The sequence below is a fragment of the Tympanuchus pallidicinctus genome, unplaced genomic scaffold (genome assembly GCF_026119805.1).
Source record: "Tympanuchus pallidicinctus isolate F22 unplaced genomic scaffold, pur_lepc_1.0 scaffold1, whole genome shotgun sequence".
In the NCBI taxonomy this organism is placed as follows: Eukaryota; Metazoa; Chordata; class Aves; order Galliformes; family Phasianidae; genus Tympanuchus; species Tympanuchus pallidicinctus.
Window position 1 is genome coordinate 79599288 of NW_026294618.1, and position 17672 is coordinate 79616959.

Consider the following 17672-nt stretch of genomic DNA (forward strand, 5'->3'; position numbering starts at 1 on the left):
AAGGCACTGGAGTTCAGAGGAGGTTCCTGGTACCTGCTATACTGCATGAAGACCAGGTTCCAGATCTCCACTACATCAGGGCTGCCCTGGTTCACCAGTGCTGAAGCATTTCTTCCACCACCCACATGGTCATAGTGGATCTCCGTGCAAGGACCGCAGGGACCTGTGTCACCCATCTCCCAGAAGTTGTCTTTCATTGGGAAAGGCAGCACGTGGCTGGCAGGCACTCTGGAAAGGCAAACAACAGAGGTGGCAATGTTGGTGTGCACATGCAAAGCACACGTTACAATATATCACAAGGAAAATTAAAAGGATAGACCCTCCCTGACTACTACAAACTCAGAATCCAAACGCATTAGGACTTGTTTGCTTCTGTTCACGTAGAATTAGCCTCCTTAGCGGCAAAAAGCTCTATCAAACCAGACAGGACCCTCGTCACTGCTAAGAATGGCCAGCAAAACCAGCATGGCTCCTGCTGATGGAGACAGATGTGTCACTGGGTTTGTAGAGCCACTTTTCTCCTTGGAAAGAATTGCACCAGAGCCATGACATGAGGAACAAGACTGACCATTACAAATAGCACTGAGCTGGCTGCCTTGGGCCCAAAGCTCACGTACAGCCTAGAACAAACTCCCAAACTGCATATATATATATATATAGCCATATATATATATATGGCTTTATCATCACATTAAAGCAGCAATTGCTAGCAGAATGCAGACGGCACAACTCCTTGTGGAGAAGAAGTAAAGGATCGCAGACATCTTTAGCACACTGCATCCAGGTTAGAAAGCCTGAGGCATACAGCCACAGACCAACTGCACCCGAGCAGTAGCTTAAAGGTAAAATGATCCAGGGGATGAAGAGTCCAACTTTTAGTAACCCAAAGGAAGAAAAAACTAAATGAGTCGAAGACTCACTGCCACATCTATCTTCCATCAATTAAAGAACAAATGAGAGACTATGGAGACTTGGATGTCAGTATCTAATGCTCAGAGCCCCTTCTCCAGCACGCTTACCCCAAGCTGAGCCATACATCCCTGCACTCCTCATCTGCGCTCAGCCCCAGTGAAGAGTCTCCGCCAAAATACGTGACATAGAGACGATCCTTTGGGATCTTGTAGACCTCTGTCAGGAGCTCCCAGGCCATGCTACACGCCTCCTCCTGAGCAGACAGGGACACAAAGGAAGCACAGGAATACAGAGTGGAGTGAGAAAAGGGGGTTCTTCAAAATGACAGGCACCAGAGAAGCATGTTTAGCTCTAGCTCTCTGCAAGCAGTTGCAGTGATTCAGCACAGCACCTGACCCCTCAGCTTTGCACCACGGAGTTTGGAGCTGTAGCGCCCATGACAGAGTGCAGCACTGGTATCACAGTACAGCTACGATGCTCGAAGAAAAGGCCTGCACATCCCCCAGATGAGGACTTGTTCTCGCCACCTCACCTTGAAGTAATCCCCAAAGGACCAGTTCCCCAGCATCTCGAAGAAGGTGTGGTGGTAGGTGTCACGGCCCACGTCCTCCAGGTCGTTGTGCTTCCCCCCAGCACGCACACATTTCTGGCTGTTCACCACCCGCCGCTGCTGCGCCAGCTCGCTGCGGGGATGTGCCGTGCCCAGGAAAACGGGCTTGAACTAGAGAGCACGGGAAAGAGACACTAGCAGCTATCGCCGGCTGCTACCCACGCTCATGCGGGGAGAGAATCCGGGAAGGGCTGGGCCCGCACCTGGTTCATGCCCGAGTTGACGAAAAGGAGGGTCGGGTCGCCGCGGGGCCGTACGGGGGCGGAGGGCAGGCAGCGGTGGCCGTGCTTCTCCTCAAAGAAGCGGAGGAAGGCGGCGCGGATCCGCCCCGCGGACGGGCAGGCGGCACCGCGGCGGGGGCAGCGGGGCCAAGACCGCCGCACCGCAAGCAGCGGGAGGCGCAGAGGACCGGCGGTCCCCATGTTGGCCGAGGGCGGAAGTCAGTGCGGCGACTTCCGGCAGAGGCGAGGGCTGACGGGACGGCGGAGGAGCGCCGGGAGCCCAGCCCGCTGCGGGCCGAGGGCGGCATGGCGGCGTGCGGGGCGTCGCGGCCGGCCTGGTGCCTGCGGAGGGTCGGGGTGGGCGGCGGCTGGCTGCTGCTGGAGGCCGGCACGCAGGTCAGCGGGGCGCGGGAGGCGGCCCTTCAGTGGGAAGGTTGGGGGGAGGCCTCCTAGAGCGGGCGTGGTGGAGCCCGGTGGTGGAACGAGGGGAAAAGCCGAGGCTGGGCTTTCAGTGCGGGGGGGCGGGGGCAGGGGGGGAGATCGGGATCTGAAGCTCAAATTCCTGCGTGCCTCGCTGTTACGGTCCTTAACGTCAGCTCACGTCTGACAGAAGCTGTTTGTGCGAGTGTAGCGTAAGGGAAAAAGGCCTCACTTTCCGGGGTTAGCGCTGTACGGCCTATAAGATTTTTGTGCCTCAGTTACTTAGGTGATACTTTGTATTCGCTTCCATCATATCTCAGGAGCACATAGGGAAAAGCGTTCAAGGGTGGGTTTGGAGCTGGGAGGTGTGCACACATGCTCAGCAACAGGTGCACGTTGCTGAGTATGGAATGTGCCAGACTTGCAGCACAGGCTGTGTGAATTGCATGGAGAATCTCGCTGAGGTGAAGCTGTCTTTGCTGCAGCACTCTGCTGTTGGTGATCTTTCACAGGAGAGAGGGAGAATGGAGCTGTGCTTTAAACGGCAGCCTGCAATTAGATCAGATTTAACAAGCTACTATGAAACTGTACCATGCCCTTATGCCTGCTTTTTGCAGAAGATGCTGTTGGATTCTGATCAGATTATTTAGCTTACTTGCAGACTAGCTATAAGCAGCACATAGCTTGGGTATCATGCTTTAAAGGAACGATTGCATGTGCATTTATTTTTTTTAAGTGACAGTTTTCTGCGCTATTTTTGTCCCGTATCTTTCCTGTTTACAGAGAATTGAACAGATGCTGTTAGCTAAGGAAGAGGGTAAGACATAAATTTGAGACCCACACTATTGCACTGGTTTGAAGAAATACTGGTTAGTTAGGATATGAACTAGGTAAGGCATGGATGAAGTGAGAGCTACTTTGAGCAGCTTTGCTGCTGAGAGAATTTGCTGTGAGACCAAGGCTGTAACCTGTCTTGCAGCAATCAAATTTTTATCAGTGGGAGAGAGAGAATCCTTCAAACTTCATTTTTTAGTTACTCATGAATTTAAAGAAAAACAAACAAACATAGCAACATACTATCCTGAACTGTTGGGAAATAGCTATAAGATGCTAATCAAGGTAGATTTCTGCTGTGTTTATATTCATCTCATGCGACCTCTATTTATTATCTTGCTGATTCTTGTTTCAACGTCTTTATTTTTAGGTAACTGTAGGCCGGGGATTAGATCTCACGTACCAGCTGGTGTCAAAAACCTGTCCCTTGATGATTTCTCGTAAGCACTGTGTTTTCCAGCAAAATGCAGAAGGGCAGTGGACTGTTAAGGATAATAAGGTACAGAGACCGACTAAAGACCTTTTACTCTTAGTTTCACTGTATTCGCTATTCACTGTATCACTATTTGATGCCTGTTTGGCATCAAATAACGTATGATCTTTGATTATAATACGGTGTGAATGTGATGGAAGGTCTGTGGAAGCACAGTTGTGTCTGTTGTGCACTTGTAGCAGGAAGCTTTGGTCTGCTGCAGTTGGGATACAGGCCTTATTGCTTTCTATATGTATACTTATCCCTTGGTCTAGCATTTTCAGGCAATTACAGTCCTACACAGAGCACTCTGCAGTTTGTGAAATTGCTTTATGTTCCTCTAATTTAAAATAAATAATTTAGTAGCATTCAAAAAGATAAACGTGATTGTATCGCTATGAAAAGGATACACTGATGCTGCAGTGACAAAATTGCTCTGATTATAACCAACTGCAAGGAGAATCTGTTGTTAGAAAAAAAAAAAAAGCATGCTTTGCATTGACTTCAAATGTATTCTAGTTAAAGTCCTCCTCAGCTGACTAGAATGTAGAAAAACTGTTGAGACCAGAGTCTTCAGCTCGGTCTGTCTTTTCCAGTGGCGATTCCTTTTTTTAATCATGAACTCTGCACTTTCACAGTTGTGCTGAAAGCTGTGGAATCAGTAACTTGCCTTAAAATAGCACCAGCACAGCAAAAAACATTCAGTTCATCATACAGTCTTGAAGGATGTTTAGGTCAACAACAGATTAGCCAAAAAGGAAGGGATTGGCTGCTGTTAAAATTGCTCTTAAACAAGGCTGTAGTGGAGTGATTGTACAATTCTGAAATTTTACTGTGTGTGATTGGAAATATCTATGGTACAGTAGCTATTAATGCCTCAATGTAATCACTGCTACCATTTTTGTGAAGTTGTTTTGTTGAATATCTTCAAGGTATGTCAGTTGCTTGTGATTCTGCAATTCATCCTGAGCACAGCTCTGTTTCTACAAACAATTTCTTGAGCTAGTGCTTAATTAAAAATACAAACAAACAAAAAAAAACCCACATCGTTTTCTAATTAGAGCATCATCTCTTGAAGGATCTTTCCCTTGTTTGTATTTCCTTTGTATTTATGAGAACTGTCTCATTTCTTTTCTTTCGTTAGGCAGTGTAAGCTATGGTCATTTTTCTTTTCTAGTTTCTTCTTGGATTTTAGGTGACTTTGTCAAGAATAATTACTGCAGTGTTCTTTGCTCTTGTCAATGATGTATTGCAGAATTTTTCAGCTGGATAGTTCTTATTTCCCCTGAAGCTTTTGGGTAGTTTCTTTCCCTTACACTTAATTCTTTTCCATCTGCAGAAGTGCATATATTAATTTTGTTCTTGTACACAAAAATCTGCAATGTGGTGGTAATAATGCAAGGTAAATAATATAATGCATTGACTGTAATAAATGGGGCATTGGGCCATTAAGTTGGATATTGCAAGGTTTATTTAAAGAGGTGGCTTGTTCTGACTGCAATACTGCAGAGACTGGATACGTTTACAGTTGCCAGAAATAACTTGCAGATGACTTTGTGCCCGTATATTGAATCTTGCTGATTCTTTGTTTATATTCAGAGTCTAAATGGAGTTTGGCTTAATAAACAACGTCTGGATCCTTCAAAAACCTATCCTTTAGCAGAAGGAGACCGTATCCAGTTGGGAGTGCCTTTGGAAAACAGAGAGACTGCTGAATATGAGTATGAAGTAATTAAAGAGGAGTGGGAGAAAATCAGACCCTTTTTAGCCCAAAGGAGTGACCTGGGTAAAACCAAGAGCTCAAGGTCTAAACGTAAATTTACTTCGGAAGAATCGGAGACGTCTGGCTCAGAAGGCCCTTCAAATTCCAGACCCAAAAGGGACAGAGTGTCATGTGATGGTGAACCTTTGAGTAATCTGTTGGCAAGAGTAGGAGAGACAAAGCAGTTGACAGACAAGATGGAGGTCAAGCTGCCTTCTGCTGGGTCAAGTGAGGGTGATGGGGGTCCAGTGCGTGGTAGCCCTGATTGCTCTGAGAAAGCTGTGGCTGTTGCTCACGAGGACCAGAAACACTCTGTTCTTTCTCAGTCGTGGACTGGCCTGGAAAAGCTGAGGAAAACTCTCATAGATATAAAGAAGTTAAAAGTCAAAGTGCAGGAGAAACAGACAGCAGTTCTGAATGCGAAGCAGAAGCGCAGGAAGGCTGCTCAGAAGACAATCCTAACGATGGAAAAAGAGCTGCAAGAATTGCAGGACAAGCTGTGCACAGAACAAGTACAGCATCAGCAGCAGGTGGAAGAGCTGGAAAGGACATTCTCTAAAGAGAAGCAGAAGCTAGAGGTATAATGGTGGTAATCATTTTGGTCTGTGTGTTTTGAGATTTTTTTTTTTCAATTTTGAAATTAAAACTCTGACCCTGTGTGGTTACAAAGAGGACAAGTTAGAAAGTGTTCACCTTAAGTGGGAATTTTTTCTAGTATACAGCTTTTTCTGAATTAATGCTAAATTCATGTGGGGAATCCATTTCCTTTTCAAGCAAGTGCATCATTGTTTGCCTTTCTCTCTTAATTCAGAGCTTGAGGAAGGAAGGTTTTGTGTTGATGTTTTTGTTTTTTGTTTGTTTTAACATGAGAAAAATAGTCTGTTCTTGCTACCTGCAAATGCCTTCAAGCAGTATGTGTATGTTAATAACTTTTTTTAGATAGGAAGCTACAAGTCTTTCTGTTTGGCTTTATTTGAAATCTGGTTTAAAGGAAGTAAGAATTCTTCTGGGAGTTACCTACAGACTTATCAGTTACTTCCTTTAAAGTCTGCTGCTAAAAGCAGGATACTGTATCAGAAGTGCAGGAGGTTTGGAGTTGTGTGCTTAGGACAAAAGGAAGTTCAGCTGAAGCTGTAACTCCACCTGGCCTATTTAAATGCATTCCGAGATAGAGCTGCAGCTTTTTCTCATGTGTAAGCTATTGCCAGCTTCCTGGCTTCTGTCAACATTGCAGTGTCTTCAGAGCTAGAGCAACATGGAATTGTTCCAAGTATGGAACTGTAAATGATACATTCATTTTAGCTCTTCACAGTAAAGGAGAGCTGTAATTTCAGTAGTACGCATGAATTGCTAGAGTGGGGCTTTTCAGGTTTTGGTTTTGCTGAAAATCAGTATTGTTGCTTAAAGTATATCCTCTAAATGTGCAAAACAGTTCTTTTCATTCCTGTGTTATCTTCAAGTATTTTTTTTTCTTCTTCCAATAACAAAAACATCTAGTTTTGGTGTTTGATTTTTATTCAGGGAGAGAAATGGCAAGATGGGGAAGAGAATCTGAAGGAGCAGCTGGCCCAGGTTCTGCAAGAGGCAAGTAATTTAGTCTACTTGGTCTAACTGTTGAACTCATATACTTAAATCTTACTGCTTCCACTCTTGGTGGAAGACTAGGACTGTGCCTGAAGTGCATTTGGAGTGGTCTTCATCTTCTACAGACCAAATTATGATCAGACAGGCCTCCTTTTCTGGGAGTTGCTGTTTGCCAGCAGATAACACGAGAATCTGTACTTTTAGAAAGTATTAAGTAGCATTAGTGATTCTACTTCAATCTGGTCAACGTGCTGGTGGATTTTTTTATGAGGTCTGTCCTCTGGTTATCTGTTTTGGGAAAGTTGCCTTGGAAGATTTAAACCACAGGAAAAAGAATTAGTTTTGGTTAGGAGTGTTTTTGAAAGAGATTGTCACATGCTTAGTTTTCGTAGGCTTTCTGTCTGAAAGGCCTTTCCTTTTGGAAGGCTAATCCAAAAAGAGATTGAGCCAGCCCTGCTGCATGTGTTGACAGGCTTTCATGACACTTGTGTGTCAGATGCTCCATGACACTCAGATGTGATGGATGCACTCAAGACTGCAAACAGAAAACCAAGCTGAAATGTAAAGTAAATTGCAGATGTTGCCAAACCATTGGAGTCGTTAGGCTGAATTTTAACGTGCCTTTCAAAATGGTGTGGCCTGTTAAGACAGGCTTTGAAAGTGGAATGAAATCATGCAGTCAGTTATTCAGCGATACTGGAAGGTGACTGGAGTAGTATGTTGAGTTTTCTTTATGAACTTCTGTGCTATTGCTCACCATATCAGAGGCTCAATCTTTGTTTTGAAATGTTTACAATCAAAGTAGATGAGCAAAGATGTAAGAACACATGATGCACCCAGTATGCTGCAATAGCAGCTGGAGTCATTAATTTTATGATCACGGAGTGGTGCCTGGAATGTGCTGTGTCTGGTAGAACATTCATAAGCTGTATTAATAGCCCAAAGCCTTCTGAGTGTTGGCTGCTTGTGCAGATGCTTGTTTTGGTTATGAAGCAGTTGTTTGCTACTACTTTGTAGATTTTCCCCAGTGCCATAACGAGGAAAAATCAGGAGAAATCCAGCTACTTATTGAAAACTTTGAGGTCGTACTTTTGGGCATTTTCCTCTCTGCAGCTTTCCTCCAAGTCATATGGAGCTTATGAATAAGTTTTAGATATGTTTAGAAATAATTATGTGAACAACCTTTCTTCTTGTCTGATCCATGTCCTGTGACAGTCCTGCCTGTCATTTCTGGTAGAGTCCAATATTGTGTAAGTTCCAACTCCAATTAGAGTCAGAGTACACAGGATACAGCTGCTTTGGTTACCCATAGGGAACTTCTGTAGTTTGAGTAAGCTCTGTTCAGAAAAGTTGCTTTTGTACTGTCTGATGTGCAGGTTCATTCTGCAGTGCATAGAATCGTAGAATGGCCTGGTTTGAAAAGGACCACAATGATCATGTGGTTTCAACCCCCCTGCTATGTGCAGGGTCACCAAACACCAGACCAGGCTGCCCAGAGCCACATCCAGCCTGGCCTTGAATGCCTCCAGGGATGGGGCATCCACAGCCTCCTTGGGCAACGAGTCACTTATTATCACATTTTAATTTTTACTACCGTGTCCTACAGTGAGTTTTGCTGTGGACTTTATGACCTTTTTTCTCCTCATTCATAATTGTATGGCATGTATTTCTTGTTTAATGCTGCTTGCTTTTATCTTGTAAAACTACAGGATTTTACATGCCATTTGTGTCGCTGCAAGAAGGGAGATGTCTAATGGTAGATGAGAACGAGTAACTTGGGAGAGGAAATTAAAAGTATCGTGCTGCTGGGAAGATCATAAATAACTGACACTACATTGCAATTGTAAGTTCAGGGTGAACTGCCTTAACACCCTGGCTCATACAGACAGGTGTTGCTCTTTTAGGAGAAGACAGGAGAAAGGAGTATGCTGAACCTCATGGTTACAGCCATGTATATTTAATAGGGTAGCTTATAATAACACTCTTATTTTTGGGATGGTGTCATTACAGCATCATGCTCTGATGGAAGAACTGAGCCGTAGTAAAAAAGATTTTGAGGAGATAATTCGAGCCAAGAATAAAGAACTGGAGGAAACCAAGGTAAGGAATAAAACCAAGTTCTCCATAACTGAAATACGATATACTGTGGCAGAATAAATGGTTTAACATTTGCTTTGACTGTGTGTTGCCTTCTGTGGTGAAAAGCTCTTGTATGTTGGTCTGGCAGCTGATTCGGATTTCCAGAATTTGCATGGAAATATGAAAGAGTGGGGGGTGAGGGTAGGGATCATCAGTAGATGTACTCTTTGCTCTGTTTGTGAAGTTGTATTAGAGAGTTATTGCCAGATCTTTCTCCATGAAACAGAAAGCACAGGACATCTGAACAACATCTTGTGCACCATTCTTTAAAAATAAAAAACTGTATGGGAAGAGTGGGTGTTTCATTTTGAGTTTGCGTGGACTCGAGAGGAACTGCAGTGTGTTCCTGCAGTCAAACAAGGGAGTACAGAATTGAAACAACATGAAATTTTAATAGTGAATGTTTCTTCCAGCCTCTGTCAACTTGATGAATGGAAGATAATTCAAGGGATCTTGTGTTATGTTCTACACTTGGAAATTATGCTGTTTCATACCTTTGGCTATTTGCTTTGCAACTTCATCTTTGCAACTGTTGCTTTAAGGATAGTTCTTAGAAGATGTAGCAGATGCCTAGAAGCCTAATTTAACAGCAGAATATGTTGGTCAGTTAAACACAAGTAAATGTTTTAAATTATTATATTTACTTTTCTAATATTTGTGTTATTTTGTTTTGCTCTTTACAGTAGACATCCAACCGTTATGTTAACTTAATCCAAACTCAGGCCAAAAAGAGCTTATAAGAGATTTTGAGAAGACTGATCTGGTTTGTAGTTTCTTTAGGCTGAAGGAGACTTTAGTAATTGTTATTCTTTCTTGCAAGCTATACTCTATAATGGACAGGAATGTTCTCAGTACTGCTGCAACTACAAAAAGGAGGGAGGTTACAAATCTGGATACATAACAAACACAGACTTAGCATGGAAAAACTTAAAGCTGCATGATTTTTTACTTGTATTACCTTCCTCCACACATGCAGTTCCACCATTATTGCATTAAGCTTTGTTGTTCAGAACTGAACTGTTTGTTTTTCTGATAGGTGGAGAAGGAAAAGGTGAGAGCCCAAAAAGAAGAAGTGTTGAATCAGATGAATGATGTGTTAGAGAATGAGCTGCAGTGCACGATCTGTTCTGAGCACTTCATTGAGGTATGTTTAAGCCAGCATGGCTTTGCCAGTAGAGACTTGAAAATCTTTCTCTAGTTCTGCTAAAGCAATAGTCAAGCTTTCTTTTCTTTACTTCAGTAGCTTAGCAGACCCAACAGATGACTTGTGGTAAGGGTTGATCCAGAAACCCATTCTGTCTGCTCTAAAAATTCTTCTGGGCAACAAATTTGGCTTTAATGTCTCTCCTTGCAGAGGTATGAATGCTTAAGCCCAAGATGCATTCAGGCTTGCAGGAGCTATTAGTGTTCGAACTGGTGCTCTTGAGTTGCTGCTGGCAGCCTGCTTAGTCATTCTATGGTAGACCTTGCTTCAAGTTGACTGGGGTTGGGCAGCTTCAGTGTTAGATGTAAGAACAGGCTATAAGGGAAAGGAAGTGCTAAGAACAGGCTATAAGGGAAGGGAAGTGCAGTGTTCATTGAGTTCTAAACTATTTATGTAGTTCACGTAAAGTTGAGAAACTGATTTGAGAAGGAATAGGCAGATGATGCCTGAAATGTAGACTGTTCTGTCTGTTCATGTTTTACTGGAATTTCAGTTTCATTCAATTCGTTTCTACTGTAGAAAACCTGTTAGCTTTCTTAAAATGACCTAGGAGTCGGTTAGAATTTGAGTTTCTTATTTCAGATGCAGAATATTATCTTAAATTACCTGAGTTATTCTATAATCTGACCTTTTCAAACTGGGGGATGTTATAATGCAATTCATTTGTTCTGTCAGTTTTTCTGACTTAGCTGTAGGGTTGCTGTAATTATGGTGAATCCACTAATGTGTAAACTTGCCTGTATTCTGGCTTGTGAGAGTTGTTTTAAGTGCAGCCCCTCCAGAGGCTAAAAAAAAAAAGGCTTTTGTGCTTCTTCCCCAGCCTTTTCTCATAGGAAGTATTCAGTCAACGTGTTCTGACTTTGAGGTTTTTTTCTTTACAATGCTTGTGTGAGCACACTCTCATAAGTATCTCTCCCTCAAATTGCACAGGCAGTCACTCTGAACTGTGCACACAGCTTCTGCTCGTACTGTATAGACGAGTGGACAAAGCGCAAAGTGGAATGCCCCATCTGCAGGCAGGAGATTAAGTCGAAGACACGCTCTCTGGTGCTGGATAACTGCATTGACAGGATGGTAGAAAATCTGGATGTGGAAATGAAAGAGCATCGCCTGACCCTGATCAGAGAGCGGAAAGGTGAGAGGTGGGTGGATGTGGCATGATGAGTACAATCTCTCATTTCATCTATTTCGTCCAACTTTGGCACCTATATACTAAAGAGATGCTCAGGAAATGCAGCAGATATACTGGACAATATTCATTGTTGGTAGAATCAGCAAATTGAGATGGGAAAATGATTTTAAGATATGCTGTATTACCAGCTTTACTGCACGGTAAAATAAAAAAACATTGGAGAAAGACTTCAGTATGAATTTCACAGTCCATCTGGAAGACTTAAACATACTAATGGCCCTACCAAAAGATTTTAAAGAGATCACTAAAGAAGAGCAAAACTTGAGACTTAAAAAATTGACCTTTTTGATTGAACTGTCAACCACATCGTTGCAAAAACACAGCAGAGCAATGCCTAATGATAAACTCTGAATTATTTTTGACATGCTAGATTTGTGTAGAAATCTCTGAAGAGAATTTGGGGAGTATGTCATGTAAGTGAATGCATGGCTGAAATGACAGTTACTCTTCCATACTAATTCTTAAGGAGTTTATCTATGTGATTTTAACACAAAAAATTGTTGTAGCTAAAAGACTGTGCATGACCATATGGGCTGTGAGTGAAATTCCAATATGGAGGTATTCCTCTTCTGCTTACATCTTCCAGTGTTGTTTCTAGAGCAATTGACTCTGGTATCTAGGTGCTGAAATGTACAACTTCTTGCTACCTATTAACGAGTTTCTATTGTGTTCCCTTAAATAATTTTCCTGCTACCCCCTCATAGAGTGCATGATCCTTCATTTTGCAGTGTGTCAAGCCTTTTTGAAACCCTTCCTAACGAAGGTGCTTTTGAAATATTTCAGGTTCTGCATGGTGACATAGAATGACATGGATAAATGGTGTTATTTCTTATCTGAAATCATCTCCCGTTTAACCAAGCCAGTCTGATTCCCTCGGGAAATGCTTTGCTGCCCCGAAGTTGTCCAGCATGGCTTCTTGATTTGCCTTCACCTTTGCAGAACTAACACTGCTCTTGCATAATACGCACTGCTTCAGAATATGCTGTAGCACTATTGAAGTGTCTCATCAGATATCTGATGGAGATTAGATGAAGTGCTGCCTTTATTGGAGCAGCACTCCGATGAAACTTTGGGTTATCACGTGAATGTAGGCTGTAATTAGATAAAATGGTTAGTAGTAGGAAATCATATAGCTTCACCATGGTGCGCTTCAGGAGGGAGAAAGAATTGTTTCTGTGTGATCTGCTCAATCAGTGATGGAAACTTGTGATTCGGAGGGGGGCAGCCATGTGTCTAACTCAGTGTGAACTCCTAAGAAGAAATCAGTTGAAATTGAAATAATGAAGGAAGTAGCACTTGAAAAGCCCAGTCAGATGATAAACTTTAGTACAATGGACACCAGTATAACAGTGTGTGCTCTTAAATGTGTGGAGGTTTTGATGGGGCCTTGAGTCCTGAGCAGCCATTACTTGTTCCTTACCACATTCTGTTGTATACTCCTTTTTTACCTGGCAGGGTGTTGTAATAACTAACCACTGCCTTTTGTCAGCTATGTGCTACTGAAGGGATCCAGAATGTCTCTTCCTCATCTGTGCTGTCTTAACATGAGGAGACTTACAGGAAAATTAAAACAACAAACAATGTTCTTTTAATGCTGAAAATTGAAGCAAAAAAATTCCTGTGCCCTGTAGCTTGAAGGACTTCATACTGTTAGTGGGAGGCTAGAAGAATCAAAGAAAAATAGTTTTGGGGGGGAGCATTTGAGGGTACAGGGACTAATGCTAATTTTTATATCTGTTTTGAATGCAGAGAAACAAAATGTGTTGGTGAACCCAGCCACGGACAATGACAGCAGCATCATTCCTTCCATCTATTCCATCTTGTCAATCAGCAGTTGTGACAGTGAGGACTCTGAGGAGGATTCTTATTATAATGGAAGCTACTGCATTATTTAAACAGTGTAACTGCAGGCTGGTTTGCCTGCGTGCTGACCGGAAACAGTCTAATGGAATTTGGTTTACTACTGCTGGTTGAGTGGACTGGGCGTCTGGAAGGAGAGATTCAGTGAAGAAGCTGGAACTGGAGCTGAGCATTAGCAAAGTTTGGAAGAACGACCTTATTTTTTAAGAGAATGTACAGAAGCTTGATCTCTCAAACAAGACTGGGACCGTGGGAGAACAAACTGCTATTATGCTAGATGGTTGACATATAAAACCTAGGTTTCCAGGATCACTTCCGACATCCTCAGCGTGGTGTAAATATCTGAATGGTCACTGCTGTTTTCTGAGTGAATGACACGTTTAAATGCACATACCAGTTTCCCCTACTTCATCCAGCTGGGAGCATAACTAAAGATATTTGAGAACTCGGTCATTTGCACCAGCTAACAGGAGATATATATTAGAAAAGCATCCCAACATCGGGTTTTCCTCTTGATTTCATGTCAGCTGGAGTAATCCCAGGGCTTTCTGGCCATTAAGTTAAAGGGTGGGTTGTGGACCATGTCAGCCTTAAGTGCTTAAATATAAAATAAGGTGAGCTGCTGGCTTGTTTGTTCAGTTGATGTTATTCATTTTCTGTTGAATGGGGATAGAGAAGAGTAAATCTTCCTGAATTCCTTAGTTTGTGCTTTTTTCATACAGCATCTTTGGTTTGTTCCCTGCATAAAGAGTTTTAGAACTGTGAAACAGCACATCCAGAAGTTATTAACAGTGACTTCAGAGATACTTTCAGTTCTTGTCAGCAGCAGAGAGGAATCTTGGCCTCTTTGTTAAGCTACTACCTGAATGAATGAAATGTGCTGTTGACAGGGTAGTTAAGCAGCAGGTAGGCAACCACAAGTAACTACTTAGTTCTGTTGTTTACAAAACATTGCTATTGAGCTGTGGCTTTGCTACCCTCAGAGTTCATCTCCAAGACAAAGCAAGTCTTGCCTCATCCCATCACATCTATGAAATAGTATGAAATTGTCTACGAAATTCCATTTTCAGCAGCATATATTTTTGACTTAGCTTTTAGATGGGGCTGTTATGTCACTGTTAGAGGAGGATGAAGGAAGCCCTCATTTGTAATATTTATTTGGCTGTTTGTACGTACTTTTCTTGTTTATGTGTTTATTTTGCTGAAGAAGGAAAATATAAATCCATTTGTGTATTAGTCTTCCTTGATGCAAGCAATGAGATAAATGTCTTTCTCTTAGTTATCGTTGAATTTATTGAGAAAACCCAGATTGTTTCTTTTTTAATGGCTTTGCTTCACATTTTCATTGCTGTAAGTAGTTTGACTGTTTTAAAATTATTTGAAACACTGTATGCAGGAATTGATAAAAGATGTCCTAACTCTTCAAGCCTGTGTTAGCAGTGCCTATCTTACCAGTAATTTAGAATATACAATTGTATCTCTTTATTTTCTCCTACTAAAAAAAGATGCCATTAAAAAGGTGCTTAAATGGTAATGCTTTCCTAAGAAAATAGTGCATTCTGGCAGATTTGAGTGGTAAGACTTAAACAAGGGAAAGTTATCTGATGTGTGGGCCAGAAAGTCTTCATGTGAGGTTTCTCTGGGTAAGGATTACATCTTGAATTTTCCCTATGTCCTTTTAGTGTTCTAAAAGATTGGCTTTTGAAAATTTCCTTTGTACACTCGTGCTCTCTAGAATGTCTTGAGAGAAGAGGGCTGCAGAAAACCATAATGAAATACCCTGATGCTGGAACAGGAGCTCCTGTTGAAGAGTAGGAGAATGTTCTGGTTGCCTAGGACTGTGAATTCTTGTACTGTGTAGCTCTTCCATGTTGCTTTGCTTTTTTATTTTATTTTAATTTTCCCTGTTTCATTTTGCTAAACACATTTATTTTCTTGTGTTGGTGTTTATGCACATACTAGAAAAGGATGATTCTTCTGGTAACAAAGTTCTTTGGTATGCTTTGAGAGTGTGCTATTTTCACTAGAATATAGAGATATTATTCATGTTCTAGTGAGAGGGGACACACTGAATAAAAATGGAATATTTACCCTTTTAAACTGGTACCAATAGTTGCAACAAGATACACATGGAGTAATAAACGTTTTCTGTTTATCAGTAGGTACCTAAATTGTAAAGGATCAAGGAGAGAGGCTAAGCAGTAATGCTGTTCACTGGCCAAAGCATATCATTGACAAAAACAGACCCTTCCTCCCAGTTCTGTAAGTTCTTTGGGAAAACTCTTGTCTGATCCAGAGCTGTTGACTGTATGTATGGAAGTGAGTTCCAACTACTGAGTTGTGATGAGATGTGTGTCCACTGTCCTATTTGTCAGGAAGAAAACATACCAAAACTGTGTGTGTTTGTTTATTTTTTATAGAGGACAAGTTAAACTGTAGGTATCTTAAGTTTGTGTGTGCTTTCTGATACTGCTTATAAAGAAGCTGTGGAAAGGTAAACTAAGTGAGACTATTTCAAGTTTTGTTCACAGCTTAGTGCCTTTCATAAACGAGTTTTCAGTGATAAAAAGATCTAAACTGCACACGTTTCTCTTTTTGGCCATCTAGTTGGCTATGATCAAGCTTAAAATCTTAAACTTTTGCACAGAAGATATCTGTCAGATAGCAGTTATAGAGAACGGAATAAGGGAGGTATTACTCAGACAATATGCTGCTGCTGCAAAGATATGTATGCAAGCACTTAAGTTAGGAAAAGTCATATGCACCAGTAGGTGTTTCCTAATCTATTTAGCACTAACAAGACCCCAGCATAGTAGTGCTGTGCTTGATCTTAGGGACTACACTACTAGATGGATTTGGAGCAGCAGGAAGAACAGAAAGATTATGAAGACGAAGAAATGTGACCTCGTGCAAATGAGTTAAGAAACTCCAGTTCTCTTTCTCTCTGAAAAAAATAAAAAAGCGGAGGCGACTGTAAGTCTTCAAATGCATCAGAAGCTGTTTCAAAGATGAGTAGTTTGCTTTTCCAGGTTCAGAGTGACTAGCATAAAAAGTAATGAGATTATTTTAAATTGCTGTAAGATTTCTGATAGCACTTGTTTTCTCCCAGTGTTTCAAGTAAAGATAATGAAATACTGTAGTACTGTGAGGAAACAGGATTCTGCAACACAAAAAGCCTTTATGGGCAGGTCAAACACACTTCTGTTATATCTTTTTCCATCTGTTCCCCTTCCACCTCCAACAGAATCGGTAATAGTTTAAATACTACTACTTTTTTGCTTTCAGAAAAGTCCAGTTAGACAGTTTCTAAAGGTAGTGTCTTTACTCCCACTGGAAACTTCTGGGATTCACAAACTGAAAAAATGCTGCATTTGTATATAGCTCAGCTATGTTCTGGAATATTAGGTGACTACCCAAAGTCCCTTTTTCTGTGATTATTTGGAGCAAGCCATTCTCCCCTGTCCCAGTACCTAAGTTCGCTGCCTAGACTGAAGTCACTTGATTGGCTTCCTCCTGCATGAGTGGTGCTGTGGTGGCTGTGTGGGACCTTGCCTGCTATTTGCTGCATGGCCATCCAGACAAGGGTGAGGGATTACACAGGAGGAATATCAGTATTTTATTCTTTTTTTAGTGGTGCTGTCGCTGCAAAATTGATCCTGCTTCTTTGGGTATTGTGAAGATGGGTCTTGCTTATAGGATGAGTTCTTTAATCTTTATTAACTGTTGAAATAATTGGTTGGAAATTACTACTGAAGGGTATAATTGTCCTCCTCTGTATGTTTATGGGATTTGGCATAGAATTTCTAGTAGATGGTGCAAGCCTAGTGCAATTTCTTTCCTTACAAAATCAAACCTTTATCTTTTACATAGATTTGGAGAAGAATAAAATGAATTGCTATAAATTGTGTTATTAGGGAGATACCAATGTTTTGTTTATTCCAACAGTTTAAGAACACTGGACCTGGAGAACAGGTAATAACCAATTCCATAGTCCTGCGTTTCACATACCCTCACCCCAGCTTGAGTGTTTGTTTGTTTGTTTTGTTTTTCCTAAAGATGTGCTCACGCTAGTCAGTGTTTTCCTTTCTGCTCCCTCCTCCTTTTGTAACTTCGTGCACTTAGGCACATATCAGCTAGTTAAACCACACTTCCCTCATAGCGAGCAGTACGCCTGTCCGCTGCTGCTGATTTTTGGGTGAGGTGCGCCCATAGGTTTCAAGCTTGGTGAGAAGCAAAGACAGCAGTGCCTCAGGTCCTCATGACAAGGCTGCCACAGGCGCGCACTAGCTTTATGTGCTGCGAGAAGCTGCAGCACTGCTGTCCTCACAAAACCAGTTCTGGCAATGAGCTGCGGCTGTTTTACGGGGAGATGCCCGGCGGGGCTCCGAGAAGCCCGTGCCTCAGCCCTGGCCGAGGCTGCGGTACCGCTGGGCGGAGCTCTGCCATAAGCACGGAGGGCTCT

At 42.1% G+C, this 17672-nt stretch overlaps 2 protein-coding genes across 3 annotated transcripts in view; one reads left to right on the forward strand and one right to left on the reverse strand.

The window, feature by feature from the left end:
* Positions 1–1961, reverse strand: part of AARS2 (alanyl-tRNA synthetase 2, mitochondrial) — a 16226-nt gene extending 14265 nt beyond the window's left edge. The window contains exons 1-4 of the mRNA XM_052691871.1: positions 1726–1961; positions 1445–1633; positions 1020–1165; positions 34–228 (exon numbers count right to left, since the gene is read on the reverse strand). Of these exons, the coding sequence (XP_052547831.1) occupies positions 34–228; positions 1020–1165; positions 1445–1633; positions 1726–1944 (749 nt within the window). The 5' untranslated portion in view covers positions 1945–1961. The remainder of the gene's footprint in view (positions 1–33; positions 229–1019; positions 1166–1444; positions 1634–1725) is intronic.
* Positions 1947–14636, forward strand: RNF8 (ring finger protein 8). Of its 2 annotated transcripts, none has more exons than XM_052693427.1 (8): positions 1947–2139; positions 3368–3496; positions 5069–5809; positions 6753–6815; positions 8826–8915; positions 9991–10098; positions 11089–11300; positions 13100–13255. In XM_052693427.1, exons 1-8 carry the CDS (start codon positions 2050–2052, stop codon positions 13137–13139), a joined length of 1473 nt encoding a protein of 490 aa, XP_052549387.1. In that variant the 5' UTR covers positions 1947–2049; the 3' UTR covers positions 13140–13255. The 2 variants fall into 2 exon arrangements, with proteins under 2 accessions (XP_052549387.1, XP_052549303.1); XM_052693343.1 differs by having other exon boundaries at positions 1998–2139; positions 11089–11293; positions 13100–14636.
* Positions 14637–17672: the final 3036 nt, after the last annotated feature.